The sequence below is a fragment of the Ctenopharyngodon idella genome, chromosome 3, assembly GCF_019924925.1.
Source record: "Ctenopharyngodon idella isolate HZGC_01 chromosome 3, HZGC01, whole genome shotgun sequence".
Taxonomy (NCBI): Eukaryota; Metazoa; Chordata; class Actinopteri; order Cypriniformes; family Xenocyprididae; genus Ctenopharyngodon; species Ctenopharyngodon idella.
Window position 1 is genome coordinate 33,587,121 of NC_067222.1, and position 13,774 is coordinate 33,600,894.

At 36.7% G+C, this 13,774-nt stretch overlaps 1 protein-coding gene across 1 annotated transcript; it reads right to left on the reverse strand.

Annotated features, from left to right (window-relative positions):
* Positions 1–7,946: 7,946 nt before the first annotated feature.
* Positions 7,947–12,919, reverse strand: cdk5r1a (cyclin-dependent kinase 5, regulatory subunit 1a (p35)). Its single transcript, XM_051889601.1, has 2 exons — positions 12,322–12,919; positions 7,947–11,654 (listed from the first exon to the last, which is right to left on the reverse strand). The coding sequence occupies exon 2, from the start codon at positions 11,615–11,617 to the stop codon at positions 10,694–10,696; it is 924 nt and encodes a 307-aa protein (XP_051745561.1). The 5' UTR covers positions 11,618–11,654; positions 12,322–12,919; the 3' UTR covers positions 7,947–10,693.
* Between the last annotated feature and the right edge of the window lie 855 nt (positions 12,920–13,774).

Sequence of the window (13,774 nt, forward strand, 5' to 3'; positions counted from 1 at the left end):
GTCGCCTATCAATGACATCATAACCATGTTACCCTCAGGTTCTGGTTTTATTTTGCAGAAACCATGGAAACACCAAAGACGCATTATATTCCTCATCTGTCTAATAAAACATATTATATGGAACTGTTTGGATTCATTCATTGACAGAAAACTAATCATGTTATATAGCTTCTTGTTACCGCGAGTACCATGTTTTACCATGCCCAATATCGATCTAGCTTACTGCAGTGTGCAACAAGTGTCTCATAGCAGCTGCCAAGTGAACGCAAAGTAGCATTATAACAACTTTTCACAAATGTACCTAATATGATAAACAGTGCTGTGTTACCCCACATACGCTTGACCGAAAAAAGCGGAAGCGGCGACTGTGGCATAATAAATGTTCTGCCGCTCTCAAGACGTCACGCTCGTCTCTCATTAGCAATCGCTCCATCGGTCTCGTTCTGCTCCAACATCACTCAACCCTGCTCTGCTTCATACCACAGTAACGTTAATGAACATGATTTCTGCCCGAGTCCCATCCCGATTCTTTTCCACTGACTGTAGACGTAAAGACAACACATCCCATGATTCCACAAAATCAAGGATAAGTGACCTCTAGCGGCAAAAATGTACCTATTGTGGCTTTAACAGATCAAATATTCACATATCCCTGTGATTTCCCAGATGGTTAGTTTTAAAGTAACCAACAGTTTAATGTTTAACAGTTTGCGAATGACTTATAGTTGTATCCTAGTTTAGTTACTTGGTGTTTGGTAACGAAGGGCCTACTTTGCATCAGCAATACTGACTCATTCATAAGAAGACAACTAGGGATGCACCGATACCAATACCAGTATCAATATTGGCCCGATACCAAGCTCATGTACTTGTATTCGTACTCGTAAAAAAATAATTTACGTGGAGTATCTCACGTAAATACAGTCGGTTATGGCTTAAGTGGATGTAAACATTTGGGTGAAAACTGGATATGTGTCAGTATCCATTCCATAGATTCGATCTTAAAGGGACCATAGCCTATATTTGACATTACTGTTAATAAAACAACAAAATATGTTAAATAAATGTATACATGGTAAATAAACCTACTGTATCTGAAAAACAAGTTTATTTAATTTGTATCTCTATAGTATTTGTTGTTTGTTATTTCTTTGTAAATTTCTTTTTATATAACAACAATTATATATATTTGTAATTATGCCCTTTGAAGGTTATTGGACACTGTGAAATATTTGTTCTTTAAGTTTGTGACAAGCACATTATTACTTTTTTCATTAGAGTAATAATAAAGAAGCTGTCCTACATTCATTAGTCTCAATGTGTTGTGCTTGGAAAACTACAACATCAACAAAAAAAAGAGAGAGAGAGAAATTAATAAATGTATAGGCATCGGTATCGGCGAGTACTAGAAAAAAAGTATCGGTACTCGTACTCGGTCCTTAAAAAATGGTATCGGTGCATCCCTAAAGACAACTGATGGCACCTGTATTCATAGCAAATAGTTTCTAACTAATTAATTGATTGTAAATCATAAATATAGGGGGCTGCTGCTCGGTATAATAGTTTTCAAGAGCGTTATGTAAATTGGTAAACTATTCAAAACTTAACATCTGTTCTGAACTCAACAAGTCTGGGCAAACTACTGAGTAGGCACCAATCAGAGGCTGCATTTTGGTAATGTCATCATGTAGACTTCTTACAAAGTATTTTACAGTATTTTAAAACTACAAAAATACAAAACACTAAAGTATTTTGATACAAAATACAAAGCCATTTTCATCAACCCTATCAAACAAAATATTTTGTAATTTGTATATTTGAAATGCGTATTTGAAATACATGTATCATAAATACTGCCCATCCCTGGTAACACAATTAGTCATTCTTTCAAAACCTGATCTCATGCTTTCCCCCCCCCCAAACACAACATCATTGTAATATGTAATGAGAACATAGATTCTGTAGAAACAATATCTATAGAATCTGAAATCTATAGATGTACCAAATGATTCATTGATTAACCATTAAGATCAGTTAGATTAAATAATAGACAAATGTATTAAACTGAACAAGAAGAGATGCAAATGAAAAGGGACTTACTGTGAATTAAACATTTTTAAAGATTAAACACTTACTTTGTATGTGAAAAAGGATACTGTGTGATTTTGTGTATTGTCCTAACACAGTAGAAAATATGCTGAAATGTGCACTTTTAATGATTTGATATTAGTACTAAGAGTTTTTTTTACCACAAAAAAAAATACCTAATAATAATTTACAACACTGGCACAATTTTCACATTGTTAAGCAATTAAAAAAATAAAAAAACCTGTAACTGCTCAAATGGCAAGCTCTTGTTTATTGCAGTGCATCATTGTTATTTCATGAGCTTGGGTGTTAATTTAGGGGGATGAAACTGTGAAGCAGTGACAGCAGACCATAAAACTGTGAGCCCTACTGAATTCACACCATGTCTTAATAAAGAAGGATTAATCCAGATTTACATATTTCTCAGAGTTATGAAATATGGTACAAATCAAATTAGTAAGCAATGGCCTAAAAATAAAGCCTAACATTTATATAACATTCTCATAAATGTTTGATAAATGTGTTTGAACATTTCTTAAATGACAGTAACCAACATTGCATGGCTTATTCTACTCTCAGTGATGTGTTAACATTTCTACATTCTGTAATAAGCCAAAAAAGAAAAAAAAACATTGCAATGGTGCAACTTGAGTGTAATGATAAAGGGAACTACTGTTAGTCTGTGGTAAAAGTGCAGGCAGAGCTCGTCACATCCAAGGTTTTCTGTTATTGATCACAGTCTGTCTCTAAATTACTGTCAGACAAAATTGTATAAATAACTGAACTCATGCCGAGAAACAGACCACAGCCTGAGTTAGAGCGTGCAGTGAAAATGAATGAATTTTACACCTCACTATTTCCTCTTGATAATCTAATGCTTTAGATGGATAATTGTCTTGACAGGCTAGTGAATCCATAATATTATTTTGTGTGTGTCACAAAATACAGTCATGGCTGTATAAGGGCAATTATACTAAGCATTTAGCATGTTAATTTTAATAAACCAAGTTGTTTTCAAGATTTCAACAGAATAACAAGGCCAGAATAATTAGAAAATGTTAATTACAGACAATATTACCAAGCCCTAAAGTCTCCTGCAGGGACACGCATTTTTCGCTAGCAATTTATCGGTTCGATAATTCAGAATTGACTACAGCACTGAGTAATGAGTCAAAATCTTTCATTATAAGGACTACATTTTTAATAAATCTCTCCAAAAGAACCTCTACATGGAACAACTGAACAGACTTTTATCTTTTCAGAGACTGTATCTGTCTTACTGACACTAAACCGACACACACAGAGTTTAAATGTAATTGCAGTGTCATTGATTGATAGACTGAGTCAGATTAAACAATGAAGGTACATTGTGATATTATATGGATATATTATAGTCTAGCAAATAAATCTGTTATGTCTTTAGACATTTCTGATTATTTTATACATACCACACCCTCCAGTGTAGAAAACACTGCAGATTTATGTGGAGTTTTTCTGTTTGGAGGCCACCACTGCTGCAACACGTGCAGTTTGAGTGCCACCTGCTGGCCACTCATTGCATAATACACAAACGGGTCAACACTCAACAACATTTAACAATAAATACGTTACATACATTCATATAATATAAACATACTTTTTATGCTTAATAAAATGCGTTGGTATCACATGCAAACATTTAATTTTTCTACTTTCAAGATGATGAGTTTGCCATATGGTGTAGTGTGTGCAGTGGCTGTGCTGTATCTGCTGTGACAGTTATTGCTCCATGACAGTCTGTTGTGTGTCTCTTTGATGTAGCTGCGGTTCCATCTGTGTTCTGCAGTGTGCACGTGATGGTAGGAATATTCAGGAACAGCTGGATGTTTCAACAGCTGGCTTACAGTGTCCAATCTCTTAGGTTGTAAATGGGTATCCCTGCTTAGAGACTTGGTCATCCTGTCATAATACTTCTTAAAGCTGTTTAACATGTAGCTTGCTAGCTTTATACATATTTTTGCCCTTGAGTGTAACCACTAGCAAACTGCATTCACAATAAATAGAAATTCATTTAAAATTCATTTAAGTTTTAGTTCTTTTGTCATTTTTATTCATTTTTATTTAAGCTAATAATTCTTTAAACTATTTTTATTTATGTTTTAACAAAACTTTTAGTACTTCAACATTCTAATCTTAAGTTTATGTTGTTCATCTATTAGGCTATTTAGCTGTAGCTGTATTTCAATAACCTACCTTTTTTTTTTTTTACGACTTTTAATATTTTTTTTTATAACAACACTGTTTGCAGACCAATGACAAACAAGAAAACGTTCTCATTTCGGGTTTGTAAACAGTATGTAGGCCTGTGGCCTGTCGCACGAAGCCGGTTTCAGTTGCTACCCAGGTAAGTTTGAGAAAATGCTTTGTCAGGCTCATGAAGGTGGATTGTTTTTTAGCGGTGTTCATCGCCATGGTAACTTACGCTACACGGCTAACCTAACCCCGGAGCAGGTTTTATTCCGGGTTACTTACTTTATTACTTATGCCTCATAGTTCCCTACGGAACATAAGGCCGTGACAGTCTGCTTCCATCTTATTTTATCCTTTGTAGCATGTTGTGCTTGGCCCCATGATAGGTGTAGTGCTTTTAGTTCGGCATCTACAGTCCTCCTCCAGGTTGTCTTTGGCCTTCCTTGCTTCCTTTTCCCAAGTGGTCTCCAGCTCATAGCTACTTTTGGGATGCGGTTCTGGTCCATCCGAAGGACATGCACAAGCCATTTCATCCTACGATGCTTGATCTCTATCACCACACTGTGAGAGTTTGTCTTCTTATATAACTTAGCATTTGAGATCCTCTCTGGCCAGAAGATGTCGCAAAGCCTCCTGAAGCAATTGTTGTGGGTTAGAGATCGCCACAAACCCAAACTGGACATCAGATGTGAGCAAAGTGACATGCATCTGATGCAATAAAGCCACTACCCCAGACTGTATCTCTCGCTCAAGTTTAGAGTGAAAGAAATTTAGAGACAAAATTGTTCATCTTTGGCTGCTAATAATTTGTTATATTTATATTATATGAATTATTATTTTGTATAATTCATATAATATATTCATATAATTATTATATGAATTGACAATTAATATTACACTTTGCAGTGTGATTGGCTGTTTGCACATTTTCAGGTGCACACGCTTAAGAGTAAATCGCAAACTCTGGATCAAACCTGAGTTGACAGAGAATGTTTATACCGATTGTTGTGAGACTGCTGAACCTGATCTAAACCAGGTTGGATTCATCTGGATTTGTCACCTCTAAACCTACTCTGAACCTACTCATTTTGTAGTAGCACAGAAAATGCACACTTCACCTTAAACTTGTCCATTGTGTCAACAGAATTTCATGCTTACAGGTAAGCAACAGTGCATATTTTGCAACTTATGACAGTATTTAAGTGACAGGAATTCACTTAAAGCACTTGGTATGTAAAATTCACGTATGCACAAAATACAGCTGATATGAAAACTCATTTTGAATCGGTTCCACTTCTTCTCTCAATCTGTTAAATGTTCTCCAGCAGATGGCAGTGTGCTGCATGTGTACCCATGTTAGGAGCTGCCGTGACAAACGCTAGTGTGGAATGGAGTTACGTAATACTGCAGTCCATTACTAGTCAATGAGGTGCACGTTCTTATGCCTCATATGTGTAGCTAATGTATGGTGACGGCGAATTAATAGACATAAAAAGAAAATGAAAAATATAAACAAGATAAAATCATAGATCTTACAAGGGTGTACTTTCTTTTTCACATTATTGTGTGTGTGTGTGTGTGTGTTCTTGTATACATGGTTTATGAGGACACAAATGTGTATAATAACATGGGTATTACAACGTAAACATGGTTTATGAGGACACTTCCTGTGTCCTCGTAAAACAAATGGCTTAAAAAACATACTAAACTGTGTTTTTTTTTTTTTTAATTCCAAAAATGCAGACAGTTTCCTGTGATGGGTAGGTTTAGGGGTAGGGGTAGTGCTATTTTCACAATGGCGGTAAATTATTCATAATTCATTGATTCTTTGTTATATTTTAAATGCACATATAGACTAGCCATGAGTCTATCACTGAAAACTGAGACCCACACGGCACATGAATTTACAGAAATCATTTCACTTTTAAGAAGTGTTTTCTCAACATTGACTAACACATTAAAGGGTTAGTTCACCCAAAAATTACATTTCTGTCATTAATTACTCACCCTCATGTCGTTCCACTCCCGTAAGACCTTCATTCATCTTCAGAACTAAAAAACGTGAATACAGTGGTTCAACCTTAATGTTATGAAGCGACAAGAATACTTTTTGTGCTCAAAAATAACGACTTTATTCAACAATTTCTTCTCTCCCCTGTCATTCTCCAACGCAGTTTACGTTGTATAGATGATGCAGGCTTCCGTGTTCTGCGTCAGCATCACACGTATGTGTCGTGCTGCTCACCTGAACAGTGTGACCAATGCTAGCCGTGAGGCATTCTGACGTAGAACACAGAAAGCACTGCACTGCCAGTGTAAACATAGGAGAATGACAGGGAAGAGGAGAAATTATTGAATAAAGTCTTTATTTTTGTTTTGTTTTTGCACACAAAAAGTATATTTGTTGCTTCATAACATTAAAGGGTTAGTTCACCCAAAAATGAAAATAATGTCATTTATTACTCACCCTCATGTCGTTCCACACCCGTAAGACCTTCGTTCATCTTCAGAACACAAATTAAGATTCACTCCACTCCAAACCACTGATTCGAAACAAAAGATTTGTAAAGCTTCAGATCTTCATGAAGCAGTGTTTTGAAATCGCCCTTCACTAGATATTGTTGAATAAAGTCATTATTTTGTTATTTTTGAGCACAAAAAGTATTCTTGTAGCTTCATAACATTAAGGTTGAACCACTGTAGTCTTTAGTAGCTTTCTAGGCATTGAAAGTGTTAATTATCTTGCTGTCAATGGAGGCCTCACTGAGCCATCGGATTTCATCAAAAATATCTTAATTTGTGTTCTGAAGATGAATGAAGGTCTTATGGGTGTGGAACAACATGAGGGTGAGTAATAAATGACATTATTTTCATTTTTGGGCGAACTAACCCTTTAATGTTGAACCACTATAGTCATGTTGACTATTTTAACAATGTTTTTACTATTTTTTTTGGGCCTTGAATGTGGTAATTATGTTGCTTTCTATGGGAGACAAAAAAAAAAAAAAAAACTCTCGGATTTCATCAAAAATATCTTAATTTGTGTTCTGAAGATGAATGAAGGTCTTATGGGTGTGGAACGACATGAGGGTGAGTAATTAGACAGAATGTTCATTTTTTGGGTGAACTAACCCTTTAATTTTTTCTCAAATTATCACACAGTGAGTCATTTAAGTCTTTTGTCTTTCAAACACTTTAAAACGTACAAATTCACAGCATTTCATATTGTTCATGTTTTATTTTGATTGTTTTTATTTATTTGTTTTTATTGTTTTATTTTAAAATTATTTATTTTAATTTTTAAGATTTAATTAGCCTACTTAATAGCTTTTCGTTAACCTCACGAAGCCCTGCAGTTTCTTCATGAACCTTATTCTGGAAAACCCTGATGTAATGTAATATTTAATGCACTTCATGTTGTTTATAACATAAAATGGAATATATTTTCTTTCTCTTTGTATTTTTTATATAAATATGGTACAAGATTATCCTTTTCAAATCAATGTGATAAACAGATTAGGTAATCAAAAGTAATCTAAATTACTAACTACAAGTTTTGTCATGTAATTTGGAATCAGTTTGTTGTGCATGTATATCAGGCATATAAAAAAATAAACAAAGACACATAATCAATATTTTGCTTGCAAATGCACATTTTTATATAAAGTAGATAGAAGAGTTGACCAAAGTCATTGCACAAACTCACATTCATACACACCCATATACTGTAACAGATTGCTTCTTTAAATATATCATAGTTACTCATTTTTGTTTCATTTTGATCAACAAAATTCACACAACGTGAAACATAAAGAAAAGAGAAATTCGTATTTCAGTCTCTTGTTGCTATACAGTTTTTTTTTTTCTTGTTGAAGATTGTTACATCAACCACAAAAATTGTATGAAACATAATAACACAATTTTGCCTGTTTTATTAGGCTATCTATGACAAGAACAAAGTTGCTGTATGGTCCTCCTCCAAACCTTTACTGTCAGTTATCATCACATCCAGTATCCCATCTACCAATGGAGCCATTTGTTATAGTAGCATCAATGCATGTACAGTCTTTTTGCCCTATGTACAAAACCTCACTACATTCAGCTAACCAATGAGAACGGTCTTGCTATGGGTAAAACGTGATCTTTGCATTATTAGCACCATCAGTGTTTAATCAGAATGAGGCCAGACACAAAATATGGGGGATAAATGTGAATGCGTTGTCACTAGCAAATGATCAGAAATATGTATATAGTCTTGTGTGTAAATGATATAGAAACAGAAAAAAAAAAACTTTTTAACAGACAAAAGACAAATAAATGGAGTTAAAGACTGTTGTCTGTTAGCTTTTGTCTGTCATTGATCTTTAAACTTCAGTTGTGCATATTGCTAAACGTAGTGCAATCAGGTCACAGATGACCTGCCATCTGAGTTGATTTGATCAGTTTGTGTGTGTCCAGGTAACTAATCTTAGTATGTCATCAGTATGTCATCATTTGCATATTGAAAAGCTGCTGTACTTTTTTTTATTGAGGCCTCTTAAGACTCTCACAAATCAGCCTCTTTGTAAATGTTAATATTACACCTGTGAACTGCTTTAAATCCCCCTCCTTCATCACTGTTGATCATCTTTAACAAAAACTGTGCTTGTCCTCAAGTCACACACTAAAGCTTGAATAGTGAGCAAACAATGTATCGAGAAATGCTGATGAATATCTCTCATTCACAGGAAGGACAGCACCTCGTTCTCAAGATGATTACTAATTACATCACTTCAAAACGTCTCATCGGCAACATATCTGGTTTGCAATGTGTCGTACAGTTTAACAGAAGAAAAACTGTGCATAAATCAAATCTGCTGTCTTCTCACATTTTGTAAGATAGCATAAAATAAAGAGAAAAGAAGATAACAAAGAAGCTTGATGGGCAAAATTAACATGTTTGTAAGTGCTTTCTTTCAACAGATTGACTTAAAACTGTAACGTAACATTATTCATAGTTTATTTTGCACATGACCCTTGCACTATTTTGTTTTGCAGCATCTTTTAGCATTTTTATGTTTGATATGTATTTGAGGGCATTTTGTGTATTTAAAATAACTGTAGGGTTTTGTTTTTATGTATAATTATTATGAAAATACTATTCTGGACCTATAATGGACTGAAAGCAATGGCAAGTTTCTAATAATATAAGCAATTTACTTTCTTCTTTTTTAAACAAAATATTTGTAACATTGTATGTCTCCAGCTCAAGTCTTTCCATAATGTCTCTTCTCCTTTGCTCTTTCAAAAATATCCCTTTCCTAATGAGAAGGCTACAAAAGCTTAGTGTACTTCTTGCTGAATTTTATAACTTTTATGGCACATCTTTTTTGGAACACTGTCCAAAAGAACATCATATAAAAATTGTGACCATCAAATCATAAAACAAAAATCTTTTAAAAAGTGTGTGGTTGGTCAAGAAGCATGCATTAACACCCGTATAAGAACATACAGTACTCGCTGCTGAAAATACATAAAACCGCGCTCTATTTGTTTGTTCCCCATTGGAGATTTCAGTTCTTTTCACGATGACAATAGGTGGCGCAACATGGAAAACGGTCTCCTTCTCGAGGTGAAAGTTTCTGTTCTGTTGGAAGCAGTGTGGTCGGTCCTTCATCACAAATCTTTTTAGCACATAAATCATCATCGATTTCCTCAATATAGAATGTCATTAACAACAACTGATGTACGTTTGTACAGATCACCTCATCAAATGGCCTTGAATCTGCAGCAGTTTAAGACCCAGACCTTCTTGAAGGCCACTAAGATATGCTAAACAAACATAACATGTTGAAAAAGTGATGCCATGCAAGAGCAGCAGTTCATGGTCCTCATATATCTGTCTAGGATTTATGTGAATGTCAAACTAGAGTCTTTGGTTTGAATAATTTTGAAAGTGTTGCTAACTTGGCTCTCGTTTTCAACTACTACTAAACTGTAGCACAAACTGAGCTCGTTCAGTCTTTATTGTGAGTCGAGAAGCATTTTTTTTATTGGGAGTCATAAAGTCTGCTGCTAATGTTTGTGTATGGATGGAATCACTTGGAAAGGTCAACATGCTGCCCGGTCGGGAATATCCTGCAGTTGATTCATTGCCCTCCGAAACGCCACACGACTAATCAAAGAACACACTGTTGGCTGGCAAGGAGTTGTCCTGCATCTTGGTCAGACCTAAGGGTTTCAAATGGCTGATCCAATCGCATTCATTGCTACAAATAAGCTTCAAAAATCTATGCTTTTTAATACTAATAATAACACTAAAGTTTTTGTTTTGTTTCTGTACACAAAACCTTTTTATGCACAGTTTTTTTTTTCTGTTTATGCACAAACGGCTAACTTATCGATCCAGGCCGATAAGTATCCGGCTCTCCTCCTCCTTTTGACTTTCGTTTTTCAGGTCAGCGAAAACCTGCGTGAAGTAGTGCGGGTCAGAGTTAAGCTGGAGCATTTTGCTACTCATGCGGTTGATGATCGCCAGACTGCGATTCCAAAAGGCATCCTTATCTGTCTCCACCAGGAAGGGTTTGAGCGGGTAGGAAATCTCGTTTCCCATGTAGGAGTAGGACAGGTAGAGGCAAGTGAGCAGCTCGGCCTGCAGCTCGCGCTCGCTGGACACCTCGCCCGTAATGACCTCGCGGCACAGCATATAGAGGAAGACCACGTTAGCTGGGGTGATGAATCCCTGGTCCTGCCAACCCTGCAGCAGGAGGGACCGGTCCACGCTGCGCAGCCACAGAACAGGGTCGGCCGGAGAGAGGCGTTTCAGTCGGTAGCAGCGTCGGCACAGGAACTCGCCCAGACTTCTCAGAAGCTCGCTGGTGGAAGCCTGCACGATCACTCTTTTGGGTGTGCCAGCGTTGGTCGCCTGACCCACCGATCCAGTGATCGAGGTCCTCTTCGTGGTGGAGGCCACATTGGCCGTAGTTTTCGACGTGGGTATGGAGCTCACGGCCGGCTCCTGAGTGAAGCCGGAGAGATTGGCACAGGACTGGGACTTCTTCAGGTTTTGGCTGTTGAGGGTGCCCACGCTCTCTTCATCTTGACTGTCGCCAGACGCCAGCTTCTTAGAGCCTTTCCTCTTGGCCGAAGCCGCCACGATGCGCTTCCACGGCAGGACATTGATGAGCGACTGCCGTTTCAGGCTCTTGTCCTTGGCGTTTTTACTGTTTTGCACAGCTGTATAATGTGCCAGTGGGGGTGGTATTTCATCAAATAGGCCTCCCTTTCGATAACTCGGGGAGACTGAGAGAACAGTTCCCATCTTGCCTTGATTATGACAGTGTCTTTAGATATGGAATCTGGCCATAAAATAGATAAATAATATGAATGTTTAGTGATAGAATAGTATTTCATCTATATAAGCAATGAAACCACCATCACCATTTAAACACAACATACACACACATGCAAAACATATATGAATTTCTCTCTCTCCCTCTCTCTATGTATATATATTCTATAATATGTAGGCTATAGGAAAAACGTATGTTTTTTTAGACATATAGCCTACATAATACACAGCCCTGTTTTAATGAACTGAACCGCTGGTATGCGATTCAGCAGAATATGCGAAAGCATCCATCTTAGCTTCAAAATGGAAGGCTAGAATGTAAACACATTCATATCCATTTGTAAATAAAAATACCTCTCGGTGCGAGTTGGAAATGGTTAGCTGGCTTGAATATTACTAAATTTAAGCTTTAAGTCGTTTATGAACTCATAATTTATCAAGCTATTTAAAATATTTAATGGGTCAACACGAGGAAATGAGAACATCTCGCTTCAGACAAAATGAGCTGTCGTAAATCAAGATAGCATCTTTATAACGACTGGCTCGTGTGGACAGTACAATTGAGTTTTTCACATTTTGTAAACTATAAAGAGCAACACCATATAAAAGCGTTTTTGAAATAAAGATAATTTGATTCAGTATAGGTTATAATCTCATAAATGTTGGTTACTTACTAATCAATACGTCTTCCTCGCGATGATAAATGTAGATACAGAAGAAGAAGAATTGGTAAATATAGAAATATCCGTCGATTATCCCGCTTTTTCTCAGTGTCGCACTGTGAAACGTGCTCGTCGTTGTCCAAGGTGCTGAAAATGGGACGTCAGCGATGAAATAATGCTTCTACGTAAAGCAACTATGCAGGGTGTTCAGGATTCTCCGGTTGCTAAGGTTACTTCCCAGGATGCATGCCACGTCTTCCCACATAAACCCTCGATACATGGCAATTCTGTTGTTTCTCTCTTTCATAACAATAAATCTCGGGTCTGTTTCACATCTGCCCGTCTGTGATCTTCTTGTTGAACTGCGCAGGCGGGTGAATAACAGGCTAGGCTTAAATACAACTGGAAAGGCTTAAAAATAAAAGTCCGCATCAGACTAATCCTTAAGTAAATTACATGAATTGCGTTCATTGACCGCTATTTTTTAGAGAGAGAAGGCTTTGGTGCTCTCTCTTGGTGATGCTGTAGGATGGGTGGGAACTTGGCAGTGGCTGAGCTCCCTCTAGTTATCTGTCCATGTGTGCTCTGAAATCGCTCTCCACAACACCAGCATCTATTATTATAAGCTTGAACATGAAAGGTAGACTTTTTAACATAAGACGCCCTGTCTTTGCATGACATGCCAGCTGTTGGCAGATTGCAACCTTTAATCAAGATCCAGAGAGTGTGGAAAGTGCCACACAAAACGCTCGAGACAGATTAACTTAAATCCTGATGTGCAGTAACGTCGCCGAGGCTTTGTAGACCTCAGTGGCGCAGTGACATGAATGGGCAACCCCATCCCCCCTCTCACACCCACCCACACTCTCTCTCAATCTCTCATGCTTATCCAATCATCCTGCTCTCACTTTTTCTCACCAATCTGAGTGTTTTGCAGTTGCACTCTTTTATGTTGATATCTTTAAGCTCATCTCATTCTCAAGTCATTGATGAAAGAGCACTTCAGATCAAATAAAGGTGGATATAAAAAGTCCACACACCCTTGTTAAAACAGCTGTTTTTTGTGATGTAAAAAATGAAACAAAGATAAATCATATCGGAACGTTTTCATCTTGCACCTATACAATGCCAAAGTGACATATCGTCCCTTGGAATTCTATCTGACATTTTTGTCAAAATTGAGTTATTCACATTTTCTTATTCTGTGACAATTTATTTACATTATGTAATGTTTTTGGTAATGTAGAGTAGGCTACATTTAGGGACTTTATTTAGAATACAAAAATTCTACACCGTTGAACGGAATGCAAAAACTTTGAAGCTCAATCTCGAAACTGATCAGAATGCAGATAGAACCTTAGAATTCCAAGGGGATGATGTTTCAGAGAAAACTTGGAATAATTAATTGCAAAAGTGTGCATGCCCCTGACTAATACTTTTATATTACAGCACCCAAGTCTGTTTG

Coding starts and splice junctions, on each gene's coding strand:
- cdk5r1a (XM_051889601.1), bottom strand. CDS start 11,617: ATGGGAACTGTTCTCTCAGTCTCCCCGAGTTATCGAAAGGGAGGCCTA.